Source organism: Lipophrys pholis (assembly GCF_963383615.2).
Source record: "Lipophrys pholis genome assembly, chromosome: 22".
Lineage (NCBI taxonomy): Eukaryota > Metazoa > Chordata > Actinopteri > Blenniiformes > Blenniidae > Lipophrys > Lipophrys pholis.
The window spans coordinates 20789988-20809733 of NC_137644.1; the positions used below are offsets into that span (position 1 = coordinate 20789988).

At 48.9% G+C, this 19746-nt stretch overlaps 1 protein-coding gene across 1 annotated transcript in view; it reads left to right on the plus strand.

The window, feature by feature from the left end:
- The window catches only part of osbpl8 (oxysterol binding protein-like 8), a gene marked incomplete at its 3' end in the record, with an annotated part of 56848 nt that overhangs the window by 22465 nt on the left and 14637 nt on the right, over positions 1-19746 (plus strand). Inside the window, exons 3-4 of the mRNA XM_080491712.1 lie at positions 4944-4980; positions 6348-6518. Coding sequence (XP_080347838.1) covers positions 4944-4980; positions 6348-6518 — 208 coding nt within the window. The remainder of the gene's footprint in view (positions 1-4943; positions 4981-6347; positions 6519-19746) is intronic.

Consider the following 19746-nt stretch of genomic DNA (forward strand, 5'->3'; position numbering starts at 1 on the left):
TTGCTAAAAAGAAAGTGGGTCAGAGCTACGCTGCGAGTGACGTTTAAACGTTATGTAATATGTCACGGCGTTTTCTCCAGCGTCAGTCACACAGAGCTGCGCTGTTATTTCCACTGGTCACTCAGTGTGGGGGTCTTCTGGGTGTCCTTGTGTTGCTGGCGTTCACGTCTTCATGCTTTTCATCATTAATTCCATTAAAACAGTTTTTAGCACCAGCGAACAGTTTGTGGATCAGCTTTAGATGATGTTGGACTGAAGAGCTTTTATTGTCTCAGCTGAGATCGAGGTTTTCATCACTTTGACACATTTTCTGTTTTCAGTTTTACGTTTTCAGATTTATACTTGAAACTGCAGACAAGCATTCACAACCTTCACTCGGGCATTGTTTCATCACGTATTTTACAGTTAATAGTGTGTTTTCCTAAAACGTGAGCTGGGCCTTTTTACCGAGTGACAGACCTGAGGACTGGAGGCCAGCCACCAACCACGGTGCTTCTCCAGTCGTTCACCTCAGCTTTTTCTTTGTGGCGCTTCGCACACTGAATACTCCAGGCTGGACGGAGAGCATTCGCTCCAGCATTCGTTCCAGTGTCCTGGTGAGTGGTCTCCTCCTCACAGCAGGCGGCTGCTGCTGCTTTCGCTCTGTAAGCCTGATAAAAGGTAGACGGAGCAGCAGAAGAGCGACTCAGACAGCAGAATGTCACGTGGCCTCTGTGGGTCGATAACAGATGGAAACATTGAACTTCAGACTGATGCTCAGGAGAGACGTGATGCAGATTAAACATCAAGTCCTGCAGAACCCCCAGACGTTCCTCTGTAGTGTGTCAGCAGACTGCTCAGGATCTTAGTGCTCATATTTGTTCTGACTCGCTCCGTCTGACTCGCCCTGATCAAACAGCAGGACGAGTCGCTCGCTGCTTCTGTCAGCGTTTCTCAGGAGGAGATCTCAGCCGCCATCCTTCCACCGTTACTACTTCCTGCTGGCCGGGTTCTTCTACTCTTTCTTCTATTTGAGATCTGCTGTTCCACTAAAGGCCTGACGGGAAAAACACAGTTTGATAGAAGACGGATGGTTCTTCTAATAAAACACTCTGTGTGGGGGTGGGGGTGGGGGTGGGGGTGGGTGGGTGTGTGTGTGGGGGTGGGGGTGGGGGTGGGGGTGGGGGTGGGTGTGGGTGTAAATGCACATCGTTTTCACACCAAACCTTTTGGAAATGAAATCGCTGCGTTTCTACTTGAAATGTTTGTGAATAAATAGAAAATGAGACTATTTTGTTCTTCACTTTCCCAAAGTTCATGACATTATAAGTTCCATATATCATGAGCACATAACATTAGAACCACATTATTATTATTATTATAATATATTTATTTATTTTTTGTTTGGTTTTTAAGCACTTTATTAATCCCAGAAGGGAAATTCCATGGAGTGTGACCAGAGGTCTGACCTGAACCAGTGTGGGGGTGTTCCATAGTCCGACTGATGTTAATCTGTAGAAGATGGTGTCATAAACTCCTGATAACTCCTGATAACTCCTGATAACTCCTGATAACTCCTGATAACTCCTGATAACTCCTGATAACTCCTCAGGTCAGCTGTAGAGGCTGAATTATTATTATATTAGTATCAGCTACTCCGCTCTGCTTCACTATTTGTATACGCTCTGTCTTATATCCACCAGTTAGTACCTCACCACCGAATACGCCGCTGTGTGTTTTTGTATTTATCAAGGGCCCATCCGTCTCTTTAAACCAGATGAATCAAATATATACGGAGCTGCTTTAGAAGTGTGAGTTCAATCAAAGCCTGAAGGAAACTCTGAAGCTGCTATCAAACCAAACCTGAGGTATTAAATCCCGCCGGTCTCTTTCCGTGCTGAGGAACCCCACCGAGGCTCGGTCTGCGACCACACTGGAACCCTCTGGTTAAAGTAATTAAAATGTGAGGGGATTACTGCTACAAAAACAGCAGTGAAAACTGAAAATGTTGAAAGTGTGACCCAGTGTGGACTCGTCCTCTATCAGTCCTGCTCTATAAGCCCATGATTCACTGTGTTGGACCGAGGACAATACGCTCCCCTGCAGGCTGTTTGCTCCTCTAATGGTGGCGCTGTGGAGCTCATTAGGAAGGTGTGGACTGTGGAAAAGTTTCATCAATAACCAGAGACACAGAAATCTTCCTCCCAGACATGACTCTGTGGTCTGGACAGCTGGACCTCCACCAGGCCTCCTCTGCTGTCCTGTCAGTTCTGATGCTCATGAAGGTCCACCACCTGGCCTGAGCGTCTTCTCAGTCCACAGCTCCAGGAAAACTCTTCTTCTCCCGCCGGTCACTCTTCACACCTCCATCGGTCTTAGCTCATCTCCACATTAATCCGAGCTGACCAACAGGTTCGTTATGAAGAGCGTCCAGCTGAAACGCCAGTGGACAGTCGGAGGAAGGTGACGGTGAGAAGTTCATCTCCTCTAGAGAAAGTGGAAACTGGTACCAGGATTAGAGTCCGTCCAGGCGTCAGGCGGCGGAGCGCAGAGTTCTCGTAGAGCTGGCTCCAGTCCTTGGACTATTTCAGAAGAGGCGTCTCAGAATCACTGCCGTCTTCCAGGGACCGACGTCTCTAAACCCGGTAGGTCAGAGTTTTATAACCCAGGAGAGGCTGCAGCCAGAGCGTGCCTCCCTGCTGCCTCTGTCTTCCCTGCCAAGAATCAATTAGCCAAACCCTCTGCCGATGGCCCTCCACAAAGCTGGCTGGTTGACCTCCGATGTGGAGTGACACTTTCTTAATCCCATCACCTTATTGTTGTAAGCAGCTCTGTCTCCCTCCTCAACCACAATGTTCCAAGTCGACGTCTCTTTACCTTCTGAACCCAGCGACATCCAATCAGTGGCATTGTTTTGTGTGTTCCTCTGAGCTTAGCGCCCCACGGTGGTGTTTGGTCTGACCGGGGGATTAGAGAGCCTCGCCTCGCCCCGCCTCGCCTCGCCCCGCCTCGCCTCGCCCCGCCTCGCCTCGCCCCGCCTCGCCTCGCCCCGCCTCGCCTCGCCCCGCCTCGCCTCGCCCCGCCTCGCCTCGCCCCGCCTCGCCTCGCCTCGCCTCGCCCCGCCTCGCCTCGCCCCGCCTCGCCTCGCCCCGCCTCGCCTCGCCCCGCCTCGCCCCGCCTCGCCTCGCCCCGCCTCGCCTCGCCTCGCCCCGCCTCGCCTCGCCTCGCCTCGCCCCGCCTCGCCTCGCCCCGGCTGCGAGCGTGACGTGGCGTCCACGCCGGCCTCGGCAGCCGTACGGATTGCAACCGCCAGGTTAAAAGAGCAGTTCTGAGCCAAATGGCCTCCGTTGGTGGGAACTGTGGGGGAGTGAATCCAGGAGTGGTTCAGACTGACTGGACTGTGGAGGACAGTGGAGCTGAGGAACCCGGATCAGAGCCGCCTGGAGGCTTCGGTCTGTTCAGAGCTGGAACGTGTGGGGCATACACATAACATATAAATAGCATTTATAAAGCAGTGAAGCACAAGTTTGACTTCGATGTCCGTCCACACAAATGTCTCCACGATGGAGTTTGTTTGGAGTGTGTGCTTCATGTTCCCTCCTTTATGTCTGTGACAGGCTGCTAGAAGCACTACAGTGTTTTTGGTGGTTTCATGTGACACCAACATTTAGTTTTTGTATTTTCATGTGTTTGGGGTCTTCAAGTCACCAGTTAATCCCAACGAGCGACGTCTTCGGTTTGTGTCAGGAAGTCCACACAGACGATGGTTGTCCTCGTCCTTGATGAGAATCCAGATCAAACCTGTGATCTACTGGAAGACTTGTGTCTCCAGTTCTCTTAACCTTCTGTCCAGTTCTTTGGTTTTATAAAGGTGCACATCTGCCCTTCAAAATCTCCTGATATGATGACATGCATATTTTATTAGTACAAATCAATGCTGTTTCTCTAAATGACACAAGACGTACGTCAGATCAAACTCAGAGCTCTTGCTCTCAGTGAGGGTAAGCTTTGTCCAGTTTTCTCACAATCACATCTGGCAGGCTTTCAGACGCAGGTCAAAGGTCACACGCTGACAGTATGTGTAGCGTTGGATTTAGTTTCCTCTGAATTACTGAGTCTTACAGAAGTAAAGGTTCTGAGCTGAGAGCCTACATATGTGGAGGTTGACCCTGGTGGTGATTCACTGTGACCTTCAGGAATCAGCCTCTGCTCAGCGCACGTTTGTTCTTCATTACTTCATCTGGGTCACGAAGAAGAGCGTCAGTACACGTCAGTACACGTCAGTACACGTCAGTACACGTCAGTACACGTCAGTACACGTAGTCATCATGGATTCCAAACAGCTGCTCAACGCAGTTTTCTTAACACTGAAACTCATTAACAAGTCAAACAGAAAAGTTTTGTTGTTTTTAAAGATTTGTTTATACGACTCCCTGTGTGTGTGTGTGTGTGTGTGTGTGTGTGTGTGTGTGTGTGTGTGTGTGTGTGTGTGTGTGTGTGTGTGTGTGTGTGTGTGTGTGTGTGTGTGTGTGTGTGTGTGTGTGTGTGTGTGTGTGTGTGTGTGTGTGTGTGTTCCAGTCATACCTCATCACTCCACCTTTACTGGCTTTAGTCTCCGTCAGTTTTCTGTTAAGTTGTCGTGTCTTCAGTTGATATTTGGTTTAAACTAATGTCTGTTTTTTTTTCTTTTGTTTTCTGTCCCTTGTCCCCCCCTGTCCCCCCCTGACCCCCCCACCCCCCCATCATCATTACGATCATTTGTTGCCGGTTTCTTCTACCACTGCTCCCGATGCCGACGCAAACCCACCACTGCCTCCAACACCTGGGCTGCAACACATGATGGAACACCTCCACCTCCACCTCCACCTCCTCTCTCTTCTTACCCAAATACCCTCCGACACACCGTCAATCCCTCTGGCCGCCATCCTGTCTCCCTCTCTTCCCCTTCCTGTCTCCTCTGATAGCACCATGCAGAGTTGAGAGAGCACCATGCCACCTCCGGTAAGCCTTTCAGCCGGGGATGTAAACTGAACAATCCATTCTCCCTCTGAGAACTCAGGTCTTTATTCTGTTGTGGTATGAAACACTCCGGAGGCTTCAGCCACACGAAGGTCCTGCATCACCACATGTACCATGATTATTTAGTCAAATTAGACAAAATCACCAGTTTGTGTTTGCCTTACATATTTAGTCCTGCAATACACTCTTGTACCACAAGATGGTGTACTGAGTCTCTCGAAGAAGCTGCAGAAGCAAAGAGTGGTGTCGTCTACTGGATAGGAAGGTATTCACTTCATACTCCCAACAGAAAAGATACGATGAGTTTGGACTGATCTTTCTGGACGCAGTAGTTTATATTAACCTTCACCCTCTGGCGTCACGTCGACTGGTAATCCAACATCGCGGCTAATGAGTTGTGCTTCGAAATACTGAAAGTATTTCAAATTTTGAATGCTGAGTTTGCAGCAAAGTTCCCATTGAACCTGAGTTCACTCGGCTCTTTGCTGCCTCATTTAAAGCTAAAAAAAGAAGAAGAAACACACCAGCAGTTATTCTATAAATCCATCGAAAATAAAAGTTCAGGAAAAGATTAACCTGTTTTTAAGGAGCCGACTGTCAAGCTGTAAGATCAACTTTGAAAGATGCTGAGGCATCAGAGAGCGACACATTCAGGTTATCGGCTAATTTAAAATCATCAGACGTGATGAACACAAATGTTATGTAACTTGTCAGCAGAGGTTATGAAACAGGGGGCTGCACCGAGCAGATGCTCCACTAGAGGGCAGTGTGTGGGTGGTTTTCTGATGTGAGAGAAGATGGTACCGTGTCTCATCTCCCTCTCTTCTTTCTTCCCCTCCCCCTACTCCTCTTCTCTCCTCCTCCCTGTACTCCTACTCCTCCCCCTTTTCCTCCTCCTCATCCTCCTCCTCCCTCCTTCTCCCCCCTCCTCCCCCTCCTCCCCTACTCCCCCTCCTCCTCCTCCCCTCCTCTTCCTTCTCCTCCCCTACTCCTCCTACTCTCCCTCCTCCTCCTCCTCCCCCTCCCCCTCCTCCTCCTCCCCCTCCTCCTCCTCATCCTCCTCCTCCCTCCTTCTCCCCCCTCCTCCCCCTCCTCCCCTACTCCCCCTCCTCCTCCTCCCCTCCTCTTCCTTCTCCTCCCCTACTCCTCCTACTCTCCCTCCTCCTCCTCCTCCCCCTCCCCCTCCTCCTCCTCCCCCTCCCCCTCCTCCTCATCCTCCTCCCCTCCTCCTCCACCTCCACCTCCTACTCCTCCCCCTCCCCCTCCTCCTCCTCCCCTACTCCTCCTCTTCCTCCCCCTCCTCCTCCTCCTCCCCTACTCCTCCCCCTCTTACTCCTCCTCCCTTGCAGCTGCCGTAGCGAGCGCTGATGACACCGTCCTTCTGACCCCAGGCAGGATGAGCCAGCGCCAGGCGAAGGAGCGGGACAAGGATCGTGATAAGGAGGCGGGGCTTCAGACGCCCAGCAGGGAGCATGCCACCTCGCCGTCCGCCCTGAGCCCGGGGGTCAGCTACAGCCACGGTAAGCCCCGCCCATCCGAAGAGCAGCGGCGGCTGCAGATCTGCTCTTTTTGAGGCTATTTTCAGATGAAGCCATTTCTCTGTTTTATTTTCCGCCACTTCTTTTATTGCTGCTGATGTTTGATCTCCTGCCGGATCAAGTTTGTGTTTCTGTACGCTCAGGTGGAGGAATTCATGTTCAGACGGGTTCAAGAATGTCGTGGCAGGAAGCTCATTGATTGGTTGAACAATAATTACAAAGGTCTGCAGGTTCCCCTCCTGCTGTGCTGTGGTCCATGAGCAGTTCCTTTATTGCAGATGAGAGGAAGCTGTGGGCTTCACGCCTCAACCAGGATCTTACATTGCGATTAAAAAGAAGCACGTTTATTAGGTTCTGAACTGGAAACCAAATCTTCATTGATACAGACTTTATCAAGGCATCCTGACCCATATTACTGTGTACCAGGGGCGTCCAGCACATTTCAGTTCATCCTGAGTGGGTCTGTTGAGATACACCAGCTTAATCATAGTGATTGACTCTGAAATAGTTTGGACAGTTTGAATCATGATCATAAATATTTCAAATGGATAAGAAGTTGGCTGGTCTTTATATAAAACATGATAATCATTCTCATCAGCGTTCACAGCTTGTCTGTGTTTGACTGTAACAATCAGCTGCTTTGATTCTTTCGCTGTTGATTTCAAATCCTGGAAGTAAAAGTTGAAATTCCACCTGAAAAACAGCTTCAACTACAGTAATAGAGTATCAGTACTTTGTTTCTTCCTACTTCTGTGGTTCAGTAAATGTCAGCAGATCTGGAAACATTCCCATGGAGACTACCTGCTGGGTATGTTTGTGTGTTTTTGGTAAAACTCCGTCAGCCTGCACTGTAACGCCCTCAGGCTTCATTCACTTACAGGTGGTGTCACAGCGCCCTCTTCTGGTGCATCAGATCAGGGCTGTGGAAGAGTTCCTGACGCCAATCTGGTGTTTGACTGGTTGAAAGATGGAACTTCACTTTCTAAAGACAGCCTGAGCTCCCAGAGAAGCTGGGACGGTGTGTCAACGCTCATCTCAGCCCAATTCACTGGTTTGCAGACCAAATGACCCCAAACTCAAACCCACATGGATCATAAACCACATATCATGTGTTTCTACTGAGGCGCTTTCTTTTATGGACAATATGAGTTCATAAAAGATTTATTAGAAATGTTACAGATCTGTCCTAAACTGTCTGCAAACGTCTGGATTTTAGTTTTTGCTCATGATGCTCCAGAGGATTTATTGTTGTGTGATTTTTAGTGTGTTCACAGCAGACGATCAGTTCAGTACATGAAGCTCTGCTCGTCACGGATCCAGTCTTTGTCTTGAAGAAACACCAGCACCTATTGTGAAAAGCTATGGGGAAGATGGAACTCATTACTACAGAAGCAACAGAGAAGGATTTGATTCATCAGACCACAGAACAGCTTTTCTGTTTGTCTCAGATCATTTGAATTTAGCTTCACAGGAAGAATCTGTGTCCACAGACAGTGAGTTCTGGAAGTGTCCATGCAGTGGGTTATGCCTCATCATGCCTCATCAAATAATAAAAAATAAATTTCCACTCTTAGAAAACAGAAGAAGACATTATAAACCAGACATAAAGCCAGTATAATGCAGAGCCTCTCCTCATCCATGCATCATGAAACCTGCCGTGTCTGCTGCCATACCGCTCTGTATCCCAGTTTTCCTCCAGCAGAGGGCGCTCTCATCACTCAGCGTTCATCCACTTAGTCACTGCAGAAGAAAACCTTGTACCTTGTTTTCATGGATTCAAGGCAGTTTGTGACCATTGCTCTGCAAGTTAATGAAAAGTACGACCTAATTCTGTACATCAGTGTTTTTCATAATCTGCACGTCGCTGCAGTGACTGAGCTGGTAAAATCACACCGTCAGTCTGACTGTTTCACTCTTTAAGTTCGAGCTATAATCTGGATTTTACAGGTTTCTGAGTGTCTGACAATGAGAAGATGATAATGATAAACTACCAACATGTAGAGTTTGTAAAGTCATGTTATGTAACAGCTGCTGTGGCTGCAGGTCCATCTACTGAGCATGTGCAGAGCAGCTATTTCCTCTGGCCGCTGTGGCAGCGTTTTCAAAATGTTGTCTCTTCCCCGTTTCCATGGAGACCGATTTGGAGTATTTTCAGAAAGTTCCACTTTGGGAGCCGTTTTCTAAACGTTGCGTTTGCAGTAGTTCAATACAGAACAAAGCTTTTCCATTTGTACTTGAAACCTTTGTTGAAACGAGTCAGTCAGGATTATGAACTGATGGATTCATTCATGTTCATCCTCCTCCAGTAAAGAGGAGTTCATCAGTTACATCTGCCAGAAGAAGACGTTGAGTAATAAACCCACCAAAAGAACTTTAATTTGCAGTTTGTAGAAGAAGTGAGTTCTCTTCTTTTTCTCATCTGCTTCTTTCCTGGGATTGATCCTGACGCCGCCGCCGCCGCCGCCGCAAACCTCCGGCCTCGTGTGCTTCTTCATCTGACCTCTCGGAGGCGGAGGGTCAGTGGGACGGCGTCGGAGCTTCCCGTGACCCTGGTCTCTGTGACACTGGTCTCTGTGGCCCTGGTCTCTGTGACCCTGGTCTCTGTGGCCCTGGTCTCTGTGACCCTCGTCTCCGCGCAGTGTCATGGCGTGTTTCCATGGCAACAGATCCGTCGGGCTGGTGTTGGAGTGATGACGAGTCGCGGTTTGACTTGTTATCTCGGTTTGACTTGTTGTCTCAGTTTGACTTGTTGTCTCGGTTTGACTTGTTGTCTCGGTTTGACTTGTTGTCTCAGTTTGACTTGTTGTCTCGGTTTGACTTGTTGTCTCAGTTTGACTTGTTGTCTCAGTTTGACTTGTTGTCTCAGTTTGACTTGTTGTCTCGGTTTGACTTGTTGTCTCGGTTTGACTTGTTGTCTCTGACCTCCGGCAGCAGGAATAGTTTTCCTGTCGGAGGCGAGGAGTCTCCGGAGTCAGAAGGCGACGACACAGTTATTTCTGAATTTGGGAGCGGGATGTGGGATTGTGGGATTGTGGGATGTGGGATTGTGGGATTGTGGGATTGTGGGATGTGGGATGTGGGATTGTGGGATGTGGGATGTGGGATTGTGGGATGTGGGATGTGGGATTGTGGGATGTGGGATTGTGGGATTGTGGGATGTGGGATTGTGGGATGTGGGATTGTGGGATTGTGGGATGTGGGATGTGGGATGTGGGATTGTGGGATTGTGTGAAACGTCTCAGCCGAGGTGCGAAGCGATGTTTCTGTCAGGCTTTTCCCTCGGCTCCTCTCAGTGAGGTCAGACAGACGAGGCTCCGGGAGGAAGTCAGTCTTCCTTACCTGCTCTTTCAGAATAATGTGACGCTGATAGTTGAGATTCTTGTCTTGAGTTCGGATGATTTCAGGACAGAAACATTTTCTTTCTCAGTTTGTGGAGGTTTGGAAGAATCTTCTTCTTGAGGTCCTCCAGGATCCAACTTAAAGTACAAATACTTCAAAATGTGCCTACTGCTAACAGGTGTGCCACAGTACTTCCTCTGGGGTTTCTTCTCTTCACGAGGATCAGTATCAGTATTTATGAAAAGCATCTGGGGGAAGACGTGGCTGCGAGTCTCTTCTGAGGATTCATGTGAGGATGATTACAGACTTTGAGTTGCTCATATTGAATATATTGCTGGTTGTTTGTCTCTGTGTTACGTCAAGATGTTCTATCCTAGAAAAAGCTTCTCTCACCAAACGTTACCTGGGGTAGGAACTGATCCTCGTCTCAATGAGGATCAAGCAGAAGAAGAATTCTTCAGGTCTAATTGGAACAAGATGGGGCTTTTCTTTCTTGTGCACCAGTTTGAAACTATTTTTATTCACAAGGGAAAATAAGAGCTGGACCTTTGTCTTCTCTCATCAAAGTGTGCAGCTCCTCATCTTCCAGTTGTAATGTTTTTCACTCACTACTGAAACCCAAGTTCTTCCCATTGGAGATCGAACGCCTTCATAGCATCTGTGGCCATTGGTGTGTGAGTGTGTGGCTGAATGCTGCTCATAGTGTGAAGCAGTACAATAGAACCTCAGGCTGATCATGTCGGGTCGTCTAGACCACGATCCAACATGGAACTCTTAGGAGGGTAACGCAGTAGAACCCGGTTCACCATTACCATCACAATGTATTAAACATTTGAGTGAATAGATTCAGTCTGAACTCTTGTTGACCTTCTGGCTGAGTTCATTGATTTGTCTGATTAGATCTTGAAAGAACAAAAAGAACTTACTTCCTCAGAGGTTCTGTCTGGATGGACTTCATGACCTGAACAAACCGTAGTAGAACACCGGTCGTCCTTCAGGAGTCACAGTCTCTGCTAGTGTGTCAGGGAGACCAGAAACCACTCCAAACCCTGGGACTGTGACCGTCGTCCTCCGTCCCGGGATTCTTGGTCTCTTGGAGACTCAGCCGAGCTTCACAGCCGCTTTTAGTTGTTCAAGATAAATGATTCATCCTGCTGCGTTCATAACGGCTGGAAGTGTCCTTTAATCTGAGCTTCATCACACACACACACACACACACACACACACACACACACACACACACACACACACACACACACACACACACACACACACACACACACACACACACAATGTTGGAATAGTGTGTGTTTGGGCTATATGAGTTCTTCTTTATGAATAACAAGATAATGAAAATACACTGTGGAGGCCGAGGCGACGCTTTGAGTGGCTTTAACAGTCCAGTAGCTTCTTCTCTCTACGGGTAAACGTGGAGGAGCAGGAGGAGGAGGAGGAGGAGGAGCTGGAGGAGGAGCTGGAGGAGGAGGATGAGGAGGATGAGGAGGAGCTGGAGGAGGAGCTGGAGGAGGAGCTGGAGGAGGAGCAGGAGGAGGAGCTGGAGGAGGAGGAGGAGCTGGAGGAGGAGCTGGACACGCTCAGAGGAGGTGAAGAGAGCAGCGAGCTCCGAGAGGCAAAGGGAGTGAGAGCAGGTGGGGTCAACACGGATTTAAGATGCAGGGATTAAGCGCTGTCAGGCGGGGTTAACAACATGCAGTGGGCGGAGCTTAACCACACCCTCTCAGCCAGTGCCAGGGCAGCGTGGCTCCTCCTACCCACGGCCTCATCCAATGAGAGGTAGAGACTGGGAGGGACGAGGTCTGACAGGAGAGCAGCGTGCCACAGATAGCAAGGAGGCGGCGGGAGGACATGATGGAGGACGTCTCCGCCCTGAGGCCGGAGCCCGACCTGCTCAGAACCCCCGGGCCCTGAGCCCGACCCGCTCAGAACCCCCGGGCCCTGAGCCCGACCCGCTCAGAACCCCCGGGCCCTGAGCCCGACCCCCTCAGAACCCCCGGGCCCTGAGGCCGGAGCTACTTTCACCATGATCCTCGAGACGGAACCTCTGTGAGTCTGTTAGGCTGAAGGAAAGCAAGGTACTGTGTGGTTGGTGTCAGTAGGTGTCCCTGCTCACCTGAGCCCCCCCCCCCCCCCGGTTTGGACAGGCCAGCTTGCTCTTACTTGAGGACAGAAGGAAAAGCAGAGTGGTCATGAGGGGGGAAGCGAGTCTGAAGGGCCGCTCATGTTTCGGGATTGAAAAAGCCTCTACTAATCCGGGGCTTTACTGCGTGGCCTTGTTTCCTCCAGGTGAGACTGGAGATGTTAGTTTGAATGTTACCTGCTGTCTGCGCCGCCCAATCACCTGCAATCTAATTACTATGGAGACTGATGGACACGCGTTGACTCGCTGGGCAGATGAAGCTAGTTTTTCTAAATGCGGTGTCCTTTCTGTGAAGACCACAGTTTATAGAGGTTTGTTTTATTTACAGTCTTTAAATAAAGTTTAAGGCTGATAAAGGTCTTTTCTTTTGATTGGCAGATTGTTTTCCTTCAGACTTGATCTACAATGAGGAAATAAACATGATTTATCTTTGCAGCGTCACAATTCTTCTTCCAGAAGTTTAATCAGGTTCAACAAGCTTCATCCAACCTGTGAACATGAATTCAGCACTTTCACCGTCTCGTTATAGCAAATTGACTATTCGACCAAAAACCAACAAATGAATAGAAACAAAGTCGTCACTGGTCTTTATGATGCAACACCTTCGGCTCTGTGAACCAGTCGACTGACTGTCGGTGACGTTAAGGATATTCTGAACAATTGGAATAACAACTAGAATCATCTTTACTAAGGAAAATGACCAAAGTCCAGAGTTTCTGTTCAGGTAATGTGCTGATGGACTGTGGTCACTATACATGACATGATACACAAACACTGGATGATGTGAACAGCAGCACATCCAGATCTATTAGTCAACAGAAAGTTGATATTAGATGAAATGAAAGACTGAAGATGCTGCCCATATCAGTTCCAATAGAAAGGTTGGTGAGGACAGCACACTGGATGTTTCCACTCAGAGTTTGATGTGTTTGTTCAGACGTGATGAGCTTCTCACTCACTGGCTGGATGAGTTGTAACTTCACTGGACTCTCCTGAACCGACCCAGAGCAAAACTAGATTGAGTAAAATGTTCCTGAAATAGAACCGGGCCAGCAGCACCGGACAGAGCCTCCGCCGGCAGGTTAATTAGTCCTGAGATGTGAAGAATAGACGCAGAATATGTAATTACCTGCTTTAATTAGAGTGTGTGAGAGCGAGGCAGGCTGCAGATTGATCAGCCAGCTCGGGGATTACTGTTTGGGTGGGGATTACTCTGTTTACCTCTCCGAGCTGCTGTGGATGAGATGCCTCCGCAGACGGTTTGCAGACGGCAGAGTGCAGCAGTGCTGCTGTGTGTGGAGGCTGAAACCACAATAAAGAGTAGAAAGGATCAGAGGTTTGGTTTCAGAGCTTCAGTCTGGCTCAGGTAGAGTAACTGAGTATCTAGATACACTCTCAGCCCCCTGCCTTTTCTTAAATGCTCTCCAGCTTAGTCACTTCACCAGATTTCTTTTATTTGAATCAGAAACTTTGTACTGTGGAGAAACTAAAGCCCCGTTTGAACAACAGCAACATTTTAAAAACTAAAGAAAAGTTTTCTGTTTTCAATTGAAAACAAAAGTTGTTTCTATAATGTAGTAGGACAGTGGTGTCCAAACCCGGTCCTGGAGGACCCCTGTCCTGCATCTCTTAGCTCCTCCCTGCTTCAGCTTACATGACTCTAACGATGATGTCATCACCAAGGCTGTGAAAATGCCCAATAACGAGCCCCTCATTGCGATCAGGTGTGCTGGAACTGGGAGGAGCTAAACCTCCAGGACGCCGGTCCTCCAGGACGCCGGTCCTCCAGGACGCCGGTCCTCCAGGACGCCGGTCCTCCAGGACCCAGTTTGGATCCCCTGTAGTTTAGTATTTAGTATGAACTTTAGTTAAGCAGCTGATGAATTTGAATGGTTGTTGCTGATGTTAATAATGTATTAAGAGTGTTACTAATCCTCCTGGAGGCTATATTTGTATTTATTGTGACGTTGAGTTCCTGCAGATGGAAACTAGCAGCAGCTCAGTCTGGTCCAGAACATCTCGTCTTTTCTAAACTAAACTAAAGCAGCTGTTGTTCCAGAACCTTCTCTGCTTCTCTCACAAACATGACATCTGAAAGGAACTACATCGATCATATCTAGTCTTTGTTAGAAAGAGAGACGCGTCCAGTCTGCGGAGAAAGCATCTTGGTCCTGGTTCTGGTTCTGGTTCTGGTTCTGGTCCTGGTCCTGGTCCTGGTTCTGGTTCTGGTCCTGGTCCTGGTCCTGGTTCTGGTTCTGGTTGCTGCTGTAGCCTTGGTGGAAACAGTCCTCAGTGCGTCACAAAGCCGTTTACAGTCTCCGGCTCTTCTGGAGTGTCCCGGAGCTGCAGACGTGTCACTGCGTTCCGTCAGTCTGTAATGAGTTCTATGACTCTGTGGTTCTAAATGTAAAGTCAGCGGCTGTCGGTGCTGGACTGAGGAAGAGATTTTCATTTGGACTGATGGAGCAGTTAGTTTCTGTTCTTGAGGAGTGGATCAGCTGACGGTGTGACAACACGATTCCTTCTGTCCTCAACGAGCCTGTTTGTTTGCTCACTCTCCTGTCTGTCGTGCTTGTTGTAGGAAATTGTTCCGTTCTGTTGAATTCAATCGACATTTCACTGCTATAAATGTGTGAAACCAAAATTCGTCTGTAACTTGTTGAAATATTCACGTAGATGCAGAAATATGAGATACTGAAACATCCTCGGGCCTCATAAAAAGCTGCTGTGAAAGAAACCTGCTGCTCTTATCAAAGATACTCAGATTAAAGTAGTTTTATAGTCTGTGTACTGTACTTTGGCAAGACTCGAGATCAACGTATTAAAGGAAGTTTTTTGACTTAATTAAGAGATGAAGAAACAAGTAATATTTCCACCATGAAGATTTCTTTCAGGGTAAATTAATAAATCTCCATTCAGTGAAATGGTGAGAGAGGTTTTTACGTTCTACCACGGTAACGATTCACTGAGGTCTCGTTTAAACGACAATGTCTCAATTGAAAACTCGTCGTTTTTGCATTTTCACAGGAGAAAGATTTTGCGTTCACACGGCAACGTCTTGCAAACAATGTTTGTTTCCACGGCAACGGTAGAAACACTGAAAGATGTAGTTAGTATGCCAGGCCACAAGTTGGCGCTGTTGCTTGCTTTTGTAATGAAACCACACACACACACATGCGTACAGAAAACAATCTGCTACGAATATTAACAATGGGAGTACACGGCACCAGTGTTCGGAACCACCATTTCCACAAAGTGTTTATCTCGGCTCCCAACGAGGAAAGATTCTTTCATGGTCTCTAGTCCCTCCTGCAGAGACTGATGGAGGCTACAGAGCCTGTTACTGCCCCCCCCCCCCCCCCCCCCCAACATGGCCGACCCGTAGTGGTACGACCCGTAGTGGTACGACCCGTAGTGGTACGACCCGCGGTCCATATTCTAGTTTTATGGTCCAGATCAGTAGTTTAATAGTTGAGACTCTCCCTGATAGAATCCGGTTCCTCATCTGTCCACTAGGATGTCAGGTTCTCTCCATTTTCTTCACCTTTATAGCGTTTTGTTCTCTGCACACGTCTCTGTGGTTTCATTACATAAACAAGCAACAGCGCCTCCCGTGGCCCGGCAGACTAACTACACCGTTGTCTCTGTGTCTGCTGCTGCAGTGGAAACACTCTCCTTTATTATAGGATGAGGTGTTGTCAGGTGAAACGTTGTCGTGTAAACGGAGCCTGAAACAGCTCGAATTTGTATCGTATTAATGAGTTACTAATGTTTTATAACGTGTTCGCGTTGCAGTAGTGTGTTGACTAACAACACTGACAGTCAGACACCCCCCCCCCCCCCCCAGTTGCAGTGGTGGGCGGCAGAATTAAAGCGTCATCTGAAAGCTTTACTTTCTCTCTCTGAGGTTGAGCTGCGATCGCACTGTCTGGCAGCTGTGACACCTTTGCTTCATGAGCCAGCTCCACGACCCCCCCTAGCCACGCCAGCCCCCCCTCTATGACTCTGATCTGTTCAGACTGAAACGTAACTCTAAACTCTCATATCTGCTCTAAATGCGTTTCCAAGTAATGGAGACGTGAAGGGAAGCAGTGAAGTGTCGCTCTGAATTTCAAACTGTAGAAAATGACGAACATAAGGGTTGTTTTCCACCTGAGAGAGGGAGGGAGGGAGGGAGGGAGGGAGGGAGGGGAGAGAGGGAGGAGAGAGAGAGAGAGGGGGGGAGAGAGGGAGGGAGGGAGGGAGGGGAGAGGAGAGAGGGAGGAGAGAGAGAGAGAGGAGGGAGGGAGGGAGGGAGGGAGGGGAGAGAGGGGGAGAGGGAGGGAGAGAGGGGAGAGAGAGAGGGGAGAGAGGGAGGAGAGAGAGGGAGGGGGAGAGGGAGGGAGAGAGGGGGAGAGGGAGGGAGAGAGGGGAGAGAGAGAGGGGAGAGAGGGAGGAGAGAGAGGGAGGGGGAGAGGGAGGGAGAGAGGGGGAGAGGGAGGGAGAGAGGGGAGAGAGAGGGGAGAGAGGGAGGAGAGAGAGGGGAGAGGGAGAGAGAGAAGGAGGAGAGAGAGGGGAGAGGGAGAGAGGGGAGGGGAGAGAGAGAAGGAGGAGACAGAAGAGGAGAGAGAGAGGGAGGAGAGAGAGAGTGAGAGTGAGGGAGGAGAGCGAGAGTGAAGCCAGGATCAGTTGTAGAAGAAGCAGAACGCTGCGCCGCTCCGATGCTTCCTCTCTGAGTGTGTGTGTGTGTGTGTGTGTGTGTCGGTGTGTTTGTATGTGTGTGTGTTGGGTTCATTGGCTCACCCACTAGCTGCACAGGACAGATACGACTCTCCCCCGACTCCCCTTTACCCCCCTTGACTCCCCCCCCACCCACCGTCTCGGGAGGCGCGCCCGCCGGCTCCATGATGAAGGAGGAGGGTCTGCTGAGCCGCCGCCGTTTCTCCACCTGCGGCGGGACGGCGTCGCTTCGACCTCCACACCCGGACGGACGCAAGCTGATCCGCAACGCCTCCTTTGGGGGCTACAACGAGCTGTCGCCCATTTCACTGCCAGGTGGGTGTGTGGCGGAGTGGGGAGAAGGGGGCGTGGCCTGTAGCCTCCCATTTCACTGTCAGCTTGGTGTGTGGTGGAGTGGGGAGAAGGGGGCGTGGCCTGTAGCCTCCCTCCATGGCTGCCAGGTAGTGGTCAGTTCAGTCACTCCAGGGGGTCTCAGGGTTCGACGGCGTTTGAGCAGCAGGTTGTGCGTCTCCTGAACTCCCCCATGTCCAGCAGGCAGGCGGTGTGATTGAAACACAACGTGTGAATGCGTCACTGGCAGCGAGAGAACGTGTGAAAGAAAGTCGTTAAACGTTGAGTCTCGTCTGCCGGAGCGTCGGAGCGTCGGAGCGTCTCCACGGGGGGGAGAGAGCAGACAGGAAGGAGTCGCTGAACGTTTCTCTTGTTTTAGCTTCCAGACCTGATGGCTGAGGAAACGTGGCTCCAGTTTAACCACCACCGCTTTTCTCAGTGGGTGTTTTGGTTTGAGTGGTACCTTTCTCATATCTCTTACTGTGTACTTCCTCCTCCAGGGTGTGAGGGCGGAGCAGTGGAGAGCACTTTGCTTCATTCCTGAGAAGCTTTGTTATTTGGAGTTTGTGTGTTTTCCTGCTGTTTTCCTGCAGAAAGTTTGAGATTAAATCAGATGAATCAGATGTAGAAGTGACTTTCCTCATCATCGGTTCTTTCTGGACCTCGTTCACTCTAACAGCTTTTCAGTCGCATCGTTTTTGTGTTTTCATTTAAGAAAAGTTCCACCTCTACGCAGCAGCGTTCTCAAAACGACGTCCACTGACACGGAAACGCTGAACACAATGTAGTTAGCATGTCAGGCCACCAGTGGGCACTGTTGTTACCTTCCCTAACAAAGGTTATCCCAGAAGGTCGTGTTGTTATTTATTTATTCGTTTGTATGTATTTTACCAGCTTTTCCCTAAAACTACTAACCTGAGTGACATGAAATGTTCAGGGATGATTGGTCCAATATATAAGATTCTGGGACGAAACGTTTCTGAATAAATCCTAAAAAACTATGAAAAACTGTCTCATAGAAAGTGGATGAGAGACACCTCAGGAGACCAAAGGAGATCAGCGGCTGTTGCCATGGAGACGCTCCCTGCTCGGTGTTTCACAGTGATGTAGCTACCTGACATGCTAGTTAGCATCGATATGAGCTAACGGCTATTACGCTAGTGATGCTAACTCAGCTCTGCTAACAAATGTGGTGTTGGTGAAGGTCTGCGCTCTACCGAGTGTAACTCTAGTTAGTTTTTTTAATGAAACCACACACACGCAGCAGAGAACACTACGCTATAAACTCTATGTTCAGGTACTATGTTCAGGTACTATGCTCCGGTTCTATGTGCAGGTTCTATGCTCCGGTTCTATGTTCAGGTTCTATGTGCAGGTTCTATGTGCAGGTTCTATGTTCAGGTTCTATGTGCAGGTTCTATGTTCAGGTTCTATGCTCCGGTTCTATGTTCAGATTCTATGTGCAGGTTCTGTGTACCTGTGAAGGGAATAAATCTCATTAGTCTTTTCGTTCTTTGTTGCAGACTTGCCTCTTTTAATGTGCTTTGAATTTATGAAGAATTAATTTTCAGCCTAACCTTGATATTAAAATGATCCTGAGTGTTTCCTGTTTCCTTCTCGGTATCATGAATCAGGCGGCGAGTCGATCCGTGTGTCTGAAGTCTGGTTGGTTTCTTGTTGACCGGCGATCACAACCTTCACTTTGTCACAGTTCCTCTGATCCATGACGACAGTAACTTTAAAGAACTCCTGATGTAGTTTTCTTCAGTGCAGTTTGCAGCTTTCATCAACACGTATTTTAAAATGTTCATTTTGGATATTTCACTGACCACTTCTTCATCACAGTTCCAATATTGTGTTTGTGAAACTATTGCAGTTTTATCGTTGGACTGAGTTCACACGACATCGGAGCCACTGAAAACGCAACTTTATGAAAACACTCCGACTCTGTCTCCGTGGAAACGGGCCAAATGCAACTTTTCTGAGACGATGTTCCAGCGGAGGTGACCGGTCCTTCTGCACATGCTCAGTAGCTGTGCAGAAGGACCGTGGGGGTGTCGGAGCAGAGTGCCACATAGTTTCTGGATGAAGCCCAGCACAGCGGGTCCTGAGGAGTTGCTCCCTGGCCCGGTTCTGGTGAAACCCCTGCCAGAGTGCAATTATGATAATCCTGGTTTTCAGAATCACACCTAATCCCACAGAACATTTGGGATTAAATCAGGTTATTTACAGAACTCTTTGTTTGTCCTGCTGGAAAGGCCCCGGAACAGGATGCTCAGAGGATGGATGTCCTCTTTTTCCACCTTTCAGCATTAATATTATTAATCCTCAGATGGCTGAGGATTAACAAACACTTCCCCACAACTCAGAGCTTCACCTCTGACTTATTCCTCTTCAGGTAGTCAGTGAGCCGGAGGCTACCTTTGTTTTGGTCGTGATCAGAGAGGAGTTGTTTACCTGTCAGTCTGGAGGGATTTAGTCTGGTGACCCTTTGACCTCCTCACCACTGAATTAGCTCCTCCTCCTCCTCCTCCTCCTCCTCCTCCTCCTCCTCTTCCTCCTCCAGCGATGCAGATATCTGAATCTAGTACTCCAGTCATGAGTCATGTTGTTCTTCTCAGTTTTCTACTCCATTCATCTGTATTTCAGACTGTGTGTGCAGGA